The sequence below is a fragment of the Esox lucius genome, chromosome 3 (genome assembly GCF_011004845.1).
Source record: "Esox lucius isolate fEsoLuc1 chromosome 3, fEsoLuc1.pri, whole genome shotgun sequence".
In the NCBI taxonomy this organism is placed as follows: Eukaryota; Metazoa; Chordata; class Actinopteri; order Esociformes; family Esocidae; genus Esox; species Esox lucius.
In genome coordinates this window covers 34,657,127-34,673,709 of record NC_047571.1, presented here as the reverse complement: position 1 = coordinate 34,673,709, position 16,583 = coordinate 34,657,127, and the positions used below count along the sequence as shown (strand labels likewise).

General features: G+C 44.5%; 1 protein-coding gene across 2 annotated transcripts in view; it reads left to right on the top strand.

Moving 5' to 3' along the window:
• The first annotated feature begins 6,600 nt into the window (after positions 1-6,600).
• st6galnac5a (ST6 (alpha-N-acetyl-neuraminyl-2,3-beta-galactosyl-1,3)-N-acetylgalactosaminide alpha-2,6-sialyltransferase 5a) overlaps positions 6,601-16,583 on the top strand; it is a 54,767-nt gene continuing 44,784 nt past the window's right edge. Inside the window, exons 1-2 of one of the 2 annotated variants that reach the window (XM_029118998.2) lie at positions 6,601-7,531; positions 9,267-9,497. In XM_029118998.2, coding sequence (XP_028974831.1) covers positions 7,517-7,531; positions 9,267-9,497 — 246 coding nt within the window. In that variant the 5' untranslated portion in view covers positions 6,601-7,516. The other variant, XM_029118997.2, reaches the window with a different exon arrangement.

The following is a 16,583-nucleotide window of genomic DNA, read 5'->3' as shown; positions in this document are numbered from 1 at the left end:
GTTCACTGACCGAGTGGCTGGCTGGCTGGCTGTCTGACCGTCTGACTGTCTGATTGGTTCACTGACCGAGTGGCTGGCTGGCTGGCTGTCCGGTGTTGTGTGACAGATGGAGACTGGTTAACAACTAGCTAATAAACCATTGGAAGTGAAGGAGAGGGGGCGGCTGGATGTTCAGTCTGCCTGACCTTGCCTGGAACAAAGCAAACGTCCAACACAGCCTGCATCTGAGTCCCCATGAACAGCTGTGAATAGGTGCCATTTGTGCCACATACTGACTGGTTCTGTGATGTGCAGCTCCTGTTTCTGCCGTCACGATCTGGGCTGTAAAGCTCTGTTCAAGGGAACGTTACGAGTTTCAAGCTGATTTACCACATGTATAGAATTATTTTGAAACCCCATTCAGCCAAGCTTCAGAATGAAAAGACCTTTGCAAGATTTCATGAAGCTTGAGGTTTCTTCCGCTTGCCAGATCAACGTCCAATGTGAAAAAAAAGCTACAGAGAAAGTGAGCTGTTAAAAATGACATCTAATTGCCAAACGATTGCAGTGGTATTTATGTCAATGCTTCTCCCACTTTATGTTTTGTGTTTACAGTTTTCTGTGTGGTCTGTTGGACGTTGCCTGGGCGATTGAACCCATGTCCTTCATCCTCCATAGCAGTTTTTTTACGTTTTGTCATTGTGTGTCCAAAATGACACCCTAATTCCTAGTGTACTGACTGGGGATTAGAGTGTTATTTAAGATACAGATGTTGGTTTGTTTTTTTCCTCGTAAGAGACCAACTGTACAAAGCCCATTTATATCACATTCCCTTTTTGTAAACCATCTTCAAGAGATGTTTCTAATAAATTATTCCTGGTGGATAATAACACTGAGCTTCCTGGTGTTTCCTTCTGTTTTGTGATTTGAGTGATTACCCCCCTCTGGGATAAATACAGCTTTGGGATTTTAATGTAATTGTGTTCAAATGTACCTGGCGTAAATCATGGCGATACGTATTCTTCTTGTTCCAGTTACTTTAACTATATCTGACATCTGCTGGAGCCCGGGGAGATGATACCAATCAATAATAGTAATCTATACTGATATGGTTTGGCCGGTGAAGATGTAGTGAAGGCCCGGCGTGGGAATGATTGATAAACATTTAATCCCTGGGAAAACATGTTGACATTACAGGACTCAAATGCCACCTATTTCCATCTATAGTGCACTACTTTAGACCAGAGACCCCTTCCATTTATAGTGTAGTACTTTAGACCAGAGACCCCTTCCATTTATAATGTACTACTTTAGACCAGAGACCCCTTCCATTTATAGTGCAGTACTTTAGACCAGAGACCCCTTCCATTTATAGTGTAGTACTTTAGACCAGAGACCCCTTCCATTTATAGTGTAGTACTTTAGACCAGAGACCCCTTCCATTTATAGTGTAGTACTTTAGACCAGAGACCCCTTACATTAATAGTGTAGTACTTTAGACCAGAGACCCCTTACATTTATAGTATAGTACTTTAGACCAGAGACCCCTTCCATTTATAGTGTAGTACTTTAGACTAGAGACCCCTTACATTTATAGTTTAGTACTTTAGACCAGAGACCCCTTCCATTAATAGTGTAGTACTTAAGATGTTTATCAGTCCATTAACAAATATAACAGAGGACACTAATTGGCCCTGTGTTTTTATTGATTACCCCGCCTCGTCTCCTTCTTCTCATCCCTCGTTCCTTTCCCGTCCAACCATCCTTGGTCTCTTTGTTAATAAATCATCCAGATGACGGATGAGGATCTTGACCACCTGGCAGGAAGTGGAACGATTTCAGCAACACCGGGTTGGCTCCCTCATTTTAAAGAAATGTCCCTGCTTTATCAGTGGCACACTCGGCTGTCAATCACAATTTAAATGTTTGCAAGTATTGCTACTAAACTAATTGACAATGCGATCACTAAATAACAAAAATAAGATCCCTGAAGATCCTTAAACGATATTTTCGTCCAATCAACATTCAACCAATCAACGTTCTACCAATCAGAATTTAGCCAATCAACATTCAACCAATCAGAATTCAGCCAATCAGCATTCAGATTTGCCCAAATGGCTGTGGCTACTTATTTCTATATAAGGCTTATAGCTGAAGGCTTCATGCAGAATACCAGACTAAAAAATACTCATTATTTTACTTGAACGATGCAGATTAATTTATGACTATTCAGCAATAAGCACCATTACAATCCTGTACACACATGCAAACAAACAAGTGCACACATGCACACACACGCACACACACGCACGCACACACGCACGCACACACGCACGCACACACGCACGCACACAGGGTCATCTTGGTCATGAGATCTCCAGCAGTACATGTCGTACTTAACCATTTGGTCCTTCTGGTTTCATCCATCTAATTCTGAAGCTGCTTTATATTTTATATTTATTCCTCCTTCACCTGCACTCTTTATAGTCAGCTTGCGACAGCACACATGGGAATGGCTTTCAATTTTGTTAGACTAACATCTTAATAATAATTCATATCTTAATATATTTTCTGTCAGGAAACATTATGTAGATTCAGCATCTGATCCAGGCAACTGCTAATTCATGTCTGTCCAGAGGAGGGGAGACCCTCACTGAGGAGCTCTGTTTGTTTGTCCCCGTCCTTCACAAGCCCACGGCCCCTGATAGTAAAGTGCTTTTCAGTCGTTCCTGGGTGCCTCAGAACGGAGAGCCTAAATGCCTGAGCCCTGGGCGCCACAGAGGACGTCGTGATGGAGACTTTCCACAGCCTTGTTCCCTCAGCATCAGTCAGTCTTACGGTTATAACGGCTGACGGTATAATAGCTGCTGTATTTTCTATTCATTTATTCCCGCTCAAATGTGAATGTAATGAGGAGAGCCGGGCGGACAGGAGCTGTGAGTGATGGCATGCACTGGTTGATTGACGGGCCTGTCACACACGTTATCAGACAATATCATACTGTGTCACTCGGTCGGCAGACACACACACACACACACACACTTTACAGTGGGAATTCTCATATCCAAGTTCGCCTATTAATCAGAAAAGGGCTGTCCCAAAGTGGATATAAAAACAGGATGGGGGGGCAGGGAGAGAGGCAGAGGGGGGGGGGGGGAGACAGAGAGAAAGGGAGAGATAGAGAGAGAGACAGAAGGTTGTGAGGAGGAGACAGAGCTGTATGTTCTATTACAATGTGACAAATTCCAAGGCCTGAGAGAAGCTTTCTTTCCCAACATTCCCAGGCACTACCATGAAGAAGGAAAACATCTAATATGTATCGGGTGTAAAAGCAAAATGTGAATATTTGGCTGCCAAGTACCTGGCTCCCTTCCACAGTCTGAGGGATGGCCAATGATACAATTTGTTTGGTTTTTCATGTAATTTCTACACTTGCATCCTGCTATACTACTTTAGTGTCTTACTACCGTTCTCATTACTGTTGGTGAAGTAAATGTTGTCAGTAATGAAGATGGCTTCATATTATTAACACTGCATGTTTTGTCTTTGGTCTGACTACTGTCAATACATGTAGGCTTTGACAATGTAAGTAACTTGACTTTCCATGTCACTAAAGTTTATTGAATTCATAGTGAGAAAGAGATAGAGGTAAAGAGAGGTAGAAAGAAAGACAGAGAGAGTAATAGAGGGACAGGCAGATAAAGACAAAGAGAAATAGGGAGAGAGAGACAGACAGTGGTGAAGAGAGGGAACATGGGACAACAGTTAAAGAGGTCTACATTCGCATTTGGCACCAAAACAGTCAGACAGGGATTAAAGGTATCAGAGGCAGAGTTCTCTATGTTTATGTGTGTGTGTGTGTGTGTGTATAAGAGCTGCTTGTCTCCTCTGAAGCAGACAGCCTGACAGAGCCTGGCATTCAGATACCAGCCTGGCATTCAGATACCAGCCTGCGCCAACATCCCAGTTGACCTGGATCCTCCACCTCCTTCCCTCAGCCCAGCCACCCACCCCTGAAACTACATTAGCAACGTTGCACCATGCCTGAAGGAACAGTTTAATTAAAGGCCATAATCTTGTCATTTCCTAGTTTCCAAGATTGTTTACAAGCTTGAGGACTCCCGACACGTCAATAAGTTCTAATGTTTAATAGTGATTCCAGGAATGGACCTGGTGTAAGTTACCTGAGGTTACCTGAGCCAGAGGGTTACCTGGTCAAGGTTATAGTCAGGGTTATGGTCAAGGTTATGGTTATGGTCAGAGTTATAGTCAGGGTTATGGTCAGAGTTGTGGTCAGGGTTATGGTCAGAGTTATGGTCAGGGTAATGGTCAGAGTTATGGTCAGAGTTATGGTCAGGGTAATGGTCAGAGTTATGGTCAGAATTATGGTCAGGGTTATGGTCATGGTTATGGTCAGGGTTATGGTCATGGTTATGGTCAGGGTTATGGTCAAGATTATGTTCATAGTTATGGTCAGAGTTATGGTCAGGGTTATGGTCAGGGTTATGGTCAAGGTTATGGTCAGGGTTATGGTCAGAGTTATGGTCAGGGTTATGGTCAGAGTTATGGTCAGGGTTATGGTCAGGGTAATAGTCAGGGTTATGGTCATGGTTATGGTTATGGTCAGGGTTATGGTCAAGGTTATGGTCAGGGTTAAGGTCAGGGTTATGGTCAGAGTTATGGTCAGGGTTATGGTCAAGGTTATGGTCAGGGTTATGGTCAAGGTTATGGTCAGGGTTATGGTCAGAGTTATGGACAGGGTTATGGTCAAGGTTATGGTCAGGGTTATGGTCAGGGTAATGGTCAGAGTTATGGTCAGGGATATGGTCAGAGTTATGGTCAGAGTTATGGTCAGGGTTATGGTCAGAGTTATGGTCAGGGTTATGGTTATGGTCAGGGTTATGGTCAGAGTTATGGTCAAGGTTATGGTCAGAGTTATGGTCAGGGTTATGGTCAGGGTTATGGTCAGGGTTACAGCTAGCGGGATGTCCTCTCCATGATGATGCAAAACTGCCATCTGTTTGAATGTGTAACACCAAACCAACGTAGGCAAACCAAGTTATTCCCGATCTCAGACATGTTATAACAGACATGTTATAACAGATGTTGTCATGGATGTAAATGCTTTTATGTGTTTAAGTCTCTAAACAATGCAGTCAGTTAAAGTACACTAACATAACAAATACTGTCAGTTAACAAGAGTGGGGGGTTAGACAGGGCTGTCTGAGGTGTGGTGTATGTTGATATATGATATAAAGGTGATAATTAACCAAGCACTGATCTGTGATCTATAATACAAAGGTGATCATTAACCAAGCGGTTTGAGGCCTGATCTGTGATCTATGATATAAAGGTGATTATTAACCAAGCGGTTTGAGGCCTGATCTGTGATCTATGATATAAAGGTGATTATTAACCAAGCACTGATCTGTGATCTATAATACAAAGGTGATCATTAACCAAGCGGTTTGAGGCCTGATCTGTGATCTATGATATAAAGGTGATTATTAACCAAGCGGTTTGAGGCCTGATCTGTGATCTATGATATAAAGGTGATTATTAACCAAGCGGTTTGAGGCCTGATCTGTGATCTATGATATAAAGGTGATTATTAACCAAGCGGTTGTAGACCTGATTTGTGTTCAGCTGAAAGCTGTAGTATATCAGATCGTATCGGGTTGAGTACTCAGTTCTGTGCCATACAAGAACAGATCTTAACCATGTTATGATGGTTATTTCCGCATCGCATCCTGTGGCTATATTACTTCAAAAAAACGAATACCCTAGTACTCAGAGAACCCCATCTTCGGATCCCAGAGGAGAGGTTTGAGAACCCCATCTATGGTTCCCAGACAACTGGTTTAAGAACCCCATATGTGCCATAAAGTGTTTATCGAGTCCCTTCAGTCCGTATAGTGGAGGTTCAGCAGTTCAGCATGATTTACATTTAAAGGGAGCGTAATTGTCAGGTCTTCCTCAGTAAAACACAGCACATATCAGCCCAACGGGAGATCTCCTTTACTGGGTGATCGGTTGTGTTTCAAAACTGACTGACAGTGAAGAGACACCGATTGCACTCGTACAACTGTTTCACCGCTACGACTTATTTCTAAAGACGTATTATCAACACTGTGTCATTGGAGTGCTACTGAGAAAGTGTTATTTGTTTTGGATGTGTCCTGATGTGATTGGCTCAGAAGAATACTCTTATAGAGACAATACAAATACCCAGAATGCACATTGTCCTCTATCTGTCCTCTCCAGGGAATGACTAACACACACGAAAAACATGGACAAAAACAAATGCAAGGGGTCATTTGGAAGAGCAGAACTACAGTGTTTGTTACTATAATTAGTGTTAATATATTCCACATTATAATTGTAATTAGTGTTAATATATTCTGTATTGTAATTCTACTTTGCTGCCTGCTACTCTGGGGCGTTAAACTCAAGCCCTTACTTCTGTTAACTCTTTCCTTCTTGATGCACTACTTCTGACCAGGACTCAATAGGCAAAATGATGGGCCCTGTACATAGGCGGTCTCCCCTCTTTAAGATTCAAACATTTCGAGGGGCCCCTTTACATGACACCGTTTCCCCACATCGTGAGGATGTCTAGGATTTCTACAGGGGCCTCCCAAATTAGCCTTATATCCCTATATAGTACACAACTTTGGACTAGAGGGACATTTGGTGTCCACCCCACAGTGGGGTGCGGGGCCTACTTTGAAGAAACACTAAGTCTCTCTCAAATCCCAATCAGCCATTGTTTTCCTAAGCAGACTATGTATTGTCGGGCGTAGTGTGACACGGCAGGGCCTAGGCTTCATACAGCGCTCTTCATACAGCGCTCTTAAAATCCACAGTGCGCGTTGGGGTCTAGCATGCTTTCTGCACACCACCAGGATGGCGGTTATCACGGCTTTACTAAGTGGGATAATTGTGTCATTGAACCGTACAAACCCAAACCGATGAGTACAAGCAATTTAGGACCATGGGCACCACCAGCTTCAGCTTCACTGCGGATGTATTTCTGCCCCAGGAACAGCGCAGCGCACATTCAGCGCCCCTAATGAAACCGCTGATGCTCGCTGCCTGCCTGCGTGATTAGTGTGGTTGGTGAGCGTGGTTTAACACGGAATTCTTCCATCCGCATTGGTCCGGTGCATTGCTGTGTTTCCACTGCCAGACCTGGAACAGGGTGAGCTCTAAGACCAAGCGGTAGGCTGCTCCAATAATGTGGGCAACATCTGTCCGCTACACTCCATGAATCGCGCTCGGCTTCCAGTCGGCTTGTACAGCGCCAGACGGCGATGTGACACGGCGCTGCTAGAGCGAGGAGAGAGAGAGTAGCCCTCCTCAGCACTACAACAGCACCACGCTGGGGTTGACGGCGGGAAGCTGAAGGGAAGCGGGGAAGCGACGAGAAATTATCCCCCCGCTATTTTCTGTTCCAAATAAACAGGCATATGTGCCATGAGTAAAAGTGGATTTGCACGTGCAGACCGCGGGAAATAAGACGGCGTGTTGCTGCAACATGAAGACACCCATGGTAAGAGCTTGTTGAACTTGTTTTCACGTGTATTAACCTATTACAGGTTATGAATCTGTCTTTGTGTTTCTTCCACTGTAATGCCGTGTAGTCTCCTGTAACCGGCTGCGTTTTGTCTGTAACCTGGCTCACTTGCTGTTCTCGGTTGAGAAGGAGATTACAGTGAACACTTTGAACAATAGATCCCGTTGCGCGGATTGATTTCGGATGTATTAAGAAATATGACTCTTTGGAATTTGTTATTTTCTTAAAAGGAATTGAATTGTTTCAATTAAATTTTGTTTGCATGGAATTGGCTTGGTACCATGTGAGTAGAGAGTACTTTAGTTAATTTTGAATTATTGCTATTTCAGTAATGCATACTAGAACAAGCGTGAAACAACGTAATTTAGCTTAGCCTATTATGTTATTATTAGTGAAAAAACTGCTCACGCACTTTCTGGAGAAGAAACAAAAACATTGAGGAATAACACCTGTAACAGAGTTTATAGTTTTGTGAAATTAATGATGCATTGTTTTATCGGGCTTCTATGTCTGTGTTTAGCCCATATAGTTATTAATTACAATATATATTTAAATCTCTTTTAGCCTGTGGGTAGCCTGTATAAAAGCAATCACATTGGAGAATTCTAGAATTGAAACAGATTACTATATAATCTGTTTTGAGCTCTGAGTCTGTATTTGAATTATTCCATCAAAGATATGAGAAGATTTATTTCGTATTTACCTATTATTGCAGTGAGACCTCCCCCCGAACAAAACAAATCTCCATGGGGAATAGTAAATAACCTGTGAAAGAGCCAGTTTTCTTCCTGTGTGTCTGAGTTTAACAGTAGAACAGTAGTTGTGGCGATGGCTTGTTTTCCAGGAGCCACAGCGTTACTGTGGCGTTGCAAATAGCGTACTGTTTCCTACATCGTGTGTTACTTTTAATTAGAGCCCTATGGGGTATATAAGTAATTGGGTGCCATTTAGAACATGGCTTTGGACAACGCAGTCACTCCGCTGGATGTTCCAAAGCTTGGATAGTTAGCTGAGTAAAATCCTGGATAGTTAACGGAGTAAAATCCTGGATAGTTAGCGGAGTAAAATCCTGGATAGTTAGCTGAGTAGAATTATGGATAGTTAGCGGAGTAAAATCCTGGATAGTTAGCGGAGTAGAATTATGGATAGTTAGCGGAGTACAATCCTGGATAGTTAGCGGAGTAGAATCCTGGATAGTAAATGGAGTAGAATCCTGGATAGTTAATGGAGAAAAATCCTGGATCGTAACCGGAGTAAAATCCTGGATAGTTAACAGAGTAGAATCCTGAATAGTTAACAGGGTAGAATCCTGGATAGTTAGCAGAGTAGAATCCTAGAGAGTTAAGGAGTAGAATCCTGGATAGTTAGCAGAGTAGAATCCTGGATAGTTAGCAGAGTAGAATCCTGGATAGTTAACGGAGTAGAATCCTGGATAGTTAGCAGAGTAGAATCCTGGATAGTTAGCAGAGTAGAATCCTGGATAGTTAGTAGAGTAGAATCCTAGATAGTTAGCAGAGTAGAATCCTGGATAGTTAGCAGAGTAGAATCCTGGATAGTTAGTTGAGTAGAATCCTAGATAGTTAGTAGAGTAGAATCCTAGATTGTTAGCAGAGTAGAATCCTGGATAGTTAGCAGAGTAGAATCCTGGACATTTCACAGTAGCCAGAGACTACGGGTCATTTGCCAACATCTGGCTGTGTTGTTCTTGCAGCGTCATGGGTTAGCTGTGTTTCTCGTCGTAACTCTGTGTGCCAGCCTGCTCCTCGTCTACAACGCCGGTTTCCACGGCAGCTCCGGGGCCGCAGCGGTGGGGGGGTCCAGAGACGGGAGCGATGCAGCGGGGAGGAGCAGGCAGACGACCAAGGCACCGGTAGACGGGCAGAAATCCTCTCCTCCCCACCCCCCTGTCCTACAGGGCTATAGCGGCATCATTGACCACAAGGTAGGCACCCAGCACATCTCTCTCTCCTCCATCTCTTCTCTCTGTCCATCCCATCTCTCTCTCCTCTATCTCTTCTCTCTGTCCATCCCATCTCTCTCCTCTATCTCTTCTCTCTGTCCATCCCATCTCTCTCCTTTATCTCTTCTCTCTGTCCATCCCATCTCTCTCCTCTATCTCTTCTCTCTGTCCATCCCATCTCTCTCCTCTATCTCTTCTCTCTGTCCATCCCATCTCTCTCTCCTCTGTCTCTTCTCTCTGTCCATCCCATCTCTCTCTCCTCTGTCTCTTCCTTTCACTCGCTTCGTCTCACCTCGCTCTTCTCCATCTCTCATTCTTGCCCCCTCTCTTCCTCTCTCTCCCTTGTAATCCCACTCCTCTCAAACTCTCACTTCCTCCTCCTTCTCTCAGTCTTCTCCTCCCCCCATCGTCCGTGGTAACAGTGCCACTATACAGGTGAGAAGACAAGTTCATTCATCGTCTTCGAATCTCTTCAGCTCAAATCTCCCTGGTTGTGTTTCCACACGCTCTGTGTTGCCCTCCTCTCTCCTTCTCCACCTACCCTGTTCTGTCTGTCCGGAGTTTCTCTGTGCCTCATGTCGTTTATCTTCATTTATCCCTGGGTAGGCCCGAGGGTGGGTCCACACACACACAGACACACAGCCACACCACCCAGCCCGTTGTGGCTCCTTAATCAATACCCACCCGTGGTCACTGATATCTTCTCAGGGTGTGAATAACCCTACTCTTCTAATGGTTAATTCTTGAATGTAGGGTTTATGTGTGTATTTGTGCACTTGTTTGTTTTTATTGTTTTTTTGTTTTTATTTTAACAGTTGACTGAGATCACATTCTTGTGTTCAGCAACAACTAGGGGGAAATTAGGACTAACTGCCTTGCTCAGGGGCAGAACAACCTATTTGCCACCTGGCTGGCTTTGGGTTTTGTTCAAGCAACTTTCTGTTACTGGTCAGGTGCTCTAACCACAAAGACCACTCTGTCGCCCAGGTTGCGTGTTTGCAGGAAGACTTTTATCGGTCAGTAATATATTCACTAAGATGATGTTGTTAATGCACAGCAAGGTATGTTTCATGGCTAGGACTGGCCACGAAGTGTTTTTAATATTCATGTAATACGTTCTGGTGCACCACAGCTTTTGAGCCAATCAGTATTAATGATTCAAACCATGGTGGTTCAAATCCTGAATGCTGATTGGCTGATAGCTGTGTTTTATGAGACTTTATACCATGAGTTTGACGTCAGAGCATTTACTGCTCTGTGTTGATAACCAGATAATATTTTTGCGATGCATTGTGCCTAAGAACAGCTCTTAGCCATGGTATATTGGCTATATACTACACCCCCCCAAGCCTTATTGGTTAAATATCCTATAGTTGGAACTGAATGTGTGTTTGAAATTTGTTGTGTAGGTTCAACACAATATAAATGTTTAATGTTTTGATTTGAAGACTCACAAAAGAGTGACAAGGCATGCAAACGTCAGTAGTTTAGCAGCGATTAGGGATCAAGTGCTGTTCTCAAGGGCACACTTGATTATTCATAGTATATGCTCCGGATTTGAACCAGCGACCAACAACTACATTTCCTCCTGCCCACTAGGTCACATCTCATCTGAATGAATCCAATATTAAAAGATCCTAAAAGGCAGACAGAAGAAGGATGTTCTTTGAATCTGAAATATCATTATGCCCAATGACTGAGCCTGTCAGACTAAGGATTCACCCACATACAGAAAGGGAGAAAGGAATCAATCTGTCCTTTTGGTGATGTGAGCAACAGAGCATTAAAAATAAGCATCCAATATACACTTCTACTGTTTCTTCTCCTGGACATCAACATATTGACATCTAGTAGACTTGAACATCAACACATTGACATCTAGTAGACTTGAACATCAACACATTGACATCTAGTAGACTTGAACATCAACACATTGACATCTAGTAGACTTGAACATCAACATATTGACATCTAGTAGACTTGAACATCAACACATTGACATCTAGTAGACTTGAACATCAACACATTGACATCTAGTAGACTTGAACATCAACATATTGACATCTAGTAGACTTGAACATCAACACATTGACATCTAGTAGACTTGAACATCAACACATTGACATCTAGTAGACTTGAACATCAACACATTGACATCTAGTAGACTTGAACATCAACACATTGACATCTAGTAGACTTGAACATCAACATAACTGACATCTAGTAGACTTGAACATCAACATAACTGACATCTAGTAGACTTGAACATCAACATAACTGACATCTAGTAGACTTGAACATCAACATAACTGACATCTAGTAGACTTGAACATCAACATAACTGACATCTAGTAGACAGTAAATTAAACCCATTGACTCATAGGAGACATGACCATAAATCTATTGACCTCTAGGAGACATGACCATGAATCTATTGACCTCTAGGAGACATGAACATGAATCTATTGACCTCTAGGAGACATGACCATGAATCTATTGACCTCTAGGAGACATGACCATGAATCTATTGACCTCTAGGAGACATGAACATCTATTGAGGTAACCCTAACCCAATCTTAGCAGTAAAGTGAGTTAGGACATAAGCACACTGGCTGCACTCCAAACGTGAAGTAGCCACACTCAGCCCTACACCCTCAACCCTACACCCTCAGCCCTACACCCTCAGCCCTACACCCTCAGCCCTACACACTCAGCCCTACACCCTTAGCCCTACACCCTTTGTCCTACACCCTCAGCCCTACACACTCAGCCCTAGACCCTTTGTCCTACACCCTCAGCCCTACACCCTCAGCCCTACACAGTTTGTCCTACACCCTCAGCCCTACACACTCAGCCCTACACCCTCAGTCCTACACCCTTTGTCCTACACACTCAGCCCTACACACTCAGCCCTACACCCTCAACCCTACACACTCAGCCCTACACACTCTATCCTACATCCTCTGCTCTACACCCTTTGTCCTACACCCTCAGCCCTACACCCACAGCCCTACACCCTCAGCCCTACACCCTCAGCCCTACACCCTCAGCCCTACACACTCAGCCCTACACCCTTAGCCCTACACCCTTTGTCCTACACCCTCAGCCCTACACACTCAGCCCTACACCCTTTGTCCTACACCCTCAGCCCTACACCCTCAGCCCTACACAGTTTGTCCTACACCCTCAGCCCTACACACTCAGCCCTACACCCTCAGTCCTACACCCTTTGTCCTACACACTCAGCCCTACACACTCAGCCCTACACCCTCAACCCTACACACTCAGCCCTACACACTCTATCCTACATCCTCTGCTCTACACCCTTTGTCCTACACCCTCAGCCCTACACCCACAGCCCTACACACTCAGCCCTACACCCTCAGCCCTACACCCTCAGCCCTACACCCTCAGCCCTACATCCACTGCCCTACACCCACTGCCCTACACACTCAGCCCTACACCCTCAGCCCTACACCCTTTGTCCTACACCCTCAGCCCTACACCCTCAGTCCTACACACTATCCTACACCCTCTGCCCTACACCCTCAGCCCTACACCCACTGCCCTACACCCTCAGCCCTACACCCTCAGCCCTACACCCTTTGTCCTACACCCTCAGCCCTACACCCTCAGTCCTACACACTATCCTACACCCTCTGCCCTACACCCACTGCCCTACACACTCAGCCCTACACCCTCAGCCCTACACCCACTGCCCTACACCCTCTGCCCTACACCCTCAGCCCTACACACTATCCTACACCCTCTGCCCTACACCCTCAGCCCTACACCCTCAGCCCTACACACTATCCTACACCCTCTGCCTTACACCCTCTGTCCTACACACTCAGCCCTACACCCTCAGCCCTACACACTATCCTACACCCTCTGCTCTACACCCTCTGCCCTACACCCTCAGCCCTACACCCTCTGCCCTACACCCTCAGCCCTACACCCTCAGCCCTAACTAGCTATGCACAAAGAGTCTGTGGGTTAAAGTAACCCTGCAAGTGAACTATGTTGTTCACCTGTCTCCTCAAGCTAAACCAAGGGTGATTCTGGGGAAATCCCTAGAGGAGTTTGGAGTGTGTGGAGGACAAGGACTTAGGAGCTGAAAACTTGGTGATTGGAGTGTAGCCACTGTCTGTGACTTTAGTTTAGTCATGACTGAAGTACTTTTCCCTGAGAGCGCTGTCCTGGAACTGGACAATGTGTTCTTCTGTCTTCTGTGCATATACACACCAACATCCTAGTTAAAGTAGGGATGCCTGAAAGGGAGAGGACAGACCTCAGCAGGAGGCCAGGCAAGAGGAGGCCAGGCAGGAGGAGGGGATCGGTAGATGGAGGACACCTCAGAGAAGGAAAACATCAAACACACCTATGAAAGGAGGTTGCACACTGTGGTAGTTAGGAGAAGTTGCTCAGACAGACTCTTACATCAACACACATATACACACGGGGTAACATTGTCGCTCTGGAAATCTATGAAAAGGCAGAGAGGAAGAGGGTGGCTAATGAGATGTAGGGGTGTGGTTAAAGAGCTGTGAGGGAGTGGTTACAAACCTCTCAGGGTATGGTTAAAGGTCAGTAGGGGTGTGGTTAATGAGCTGTGAGGGAGTGGTTACAAACCTGTCAAGGTATGGTTAAAGGTCAGTAGGGGTGTGGTTAAAGAGGTGCAGAGGAGTGGTTAGGTAGCTGTCAGGAAGTGTTTAAAATATGGTCTATACCATGCACTGACAGTTTTCAGACCCTTTCACGTTTTCTATCTTTCATTACATTACAGCCTGTATTGCATTTATTATTATTTATTCATACATTTTTCATCATCATTCTTCACAAAACACCCAATAATGCCCAAGCAAGAACAAGTCTTTCAAATTTTGGAGAAAATTGTTTCTCCCATTCTTCCTTGCAGATCCTCTCAAGCTCTGTCAGGTTGGATGGAGAACTATTTTTCTCTCTCCAGAGAAGTTTGATTGGGTTCAAGTTCGAGTTGTGGCTGGGCCACGGAAGGACATCCACAGACCTGTCCTGAAGCCACTTCTGTGTTGTCTTGGCTGTGTGCTTTGGGTCATTGTCCTGTCATGTCTGGGGTCCTCATCGCTCTGGAGCTGGTTTTCATCAAGGATCTGTCTGTACTTTGCTCCATTCATCTTGCCTTCAACCCTAACTCTCCCTGTCCCTGAAAAACATCCCCACAGCATTATGCTGCCACCACGCTTTACCGTATAGGTGATATTGGCCTTGTGATGAATGGTGAGGTTCCTTTAGATTTATTTTGGCAAACTCCAAGTGGGCTGTCACGTGCCTTTCACCGAGGAGTGGTTTCCACCATAAAGGATTGAGTGGTGATTCGAGAGATGTTTGCCCTTCCAGAAGGTTCTCCCATGTCCCACCAGGGCAGACAGCTCTGGGAAGAGTATTGGAGGTTCCAAACGTCTTCCAGTTAAGACCATAAATGCTGCAGAAATGTTATGTTAACATTCCCAAGATCTGTTCCTCGACACGATCCTGTCTGAGAGATCTACAGACCATTCCTTCAATCTCGTGGCCTGCTTTTTGCTCTGTCATGCGCTGCCATCTCTATTACCTTATATACGTGCCTTTCTAAATCATGTCCAATCAATTGATATAACAGCTAGACACTAATCAAGTTGTTGAAATATCAATGGAAACAGGATGCACCTGAGCTCAAGTGTCATAGCAAAGGGTCTGAATATTTATTTAAATGTGTCAGAATGCACTGTATATTGCAGTTTATGGTTAAAAGTTGGTCTTGAGTAAAATGCAGCTGCCTTCTTTTACTTAAAATGCATTTGTCTGCAAAATGAAGGTTAACCCCTTAAAAGAAATTGTTTACTTGGAATTACTTGACCTTTGTTCATTTATAGGGACAAAAACATGCTGTCATGGTTCTGCTAATGGTCATTAGAGGAAAGCTTGGCCAATTGTGAATGGGATTGGATGGATGAGAAAAGAAATGAGAAGAGACTAGAAATAGTTTTTGAGAAATGGCTTTTTCATTCGGTTGCGCCAGCTGAAGGACAAACTAAGTGAGCGAAAATAAACTTTCTTTGGAAAACTGTGTGACTCAAAAGTTAAGGTTGGGCTCAGGTTTGATGGTTACTGTGCCAAGGAGATCATCGCCATCTGTGCCAGGCGTGAATACACTTTGTGTTGAACGGCCTCCGGTTCCTGCAGGTCAAACACTGAAACACACCACATATAGCTGCCATGTGGGCTGCTGCTCTGCTGACAGCTGGAGGAGGGAGATGTTTCCATATTTCAGCGACAGCCAGACAGATGGACGGGTGGACGGGTGGGTGGGTGGGGGTCTGTAGGGGCAGCCAAGGATTTCAGCAGGCAGGCCGTCATGGATTTTCATTTCAGTAAACAATAAAACTTGTCAGACTTTTTGTTGAATGGACAATGTATTTTTACTTATCATGTGTAAGGCAAGCACTGGGACAGAAAGTCTCCAAATCTTGACCCCCCCCCCCCCCACACACACACACACACACACACACACACAAATACACAGCACACCACACCATACACACCCACCGCTGTCACTTTCTCTCGCCGCGCGGGCTAGAAAAGCAATTATGTGTGAGAGGGGAGATCTTTCTTTTCCTCGATAAGCATTCCCTGGTCGGCATAATCTCCTGCTCCCTGCCTTTAGGCGTTTTTCTGGTTTGGAAATCACTGATGAACTAAATACAAAGAGTTGTTGGGGGCGGGGGGGTGTTCTGTATGATGTGTTTCATGAGCAGAATGGCAATTTTACACTTTTTATGTTTTTAACCTTTTGTCTGTCTGTAAGCCTAGCCATGGTTTCTTTTTTAACAGCCCTGTGAGAGAGGGAGAAACAGAGGGAGAAAGAACAACAGAAAAATGTGGGTGGGGTGGTGAGGGAGTCATTTATAACACTTTTTTCTTGATACTGTTGTTCTTTATCACTTCAGTTTATTTATTAATTATCTTGTGTTGGCAAAACACTCTTTGAACTGATCTGAGAGGAAGCAAGAATGGAGGGAGAAGGACAGTTAGAAAAAGAGACCATAA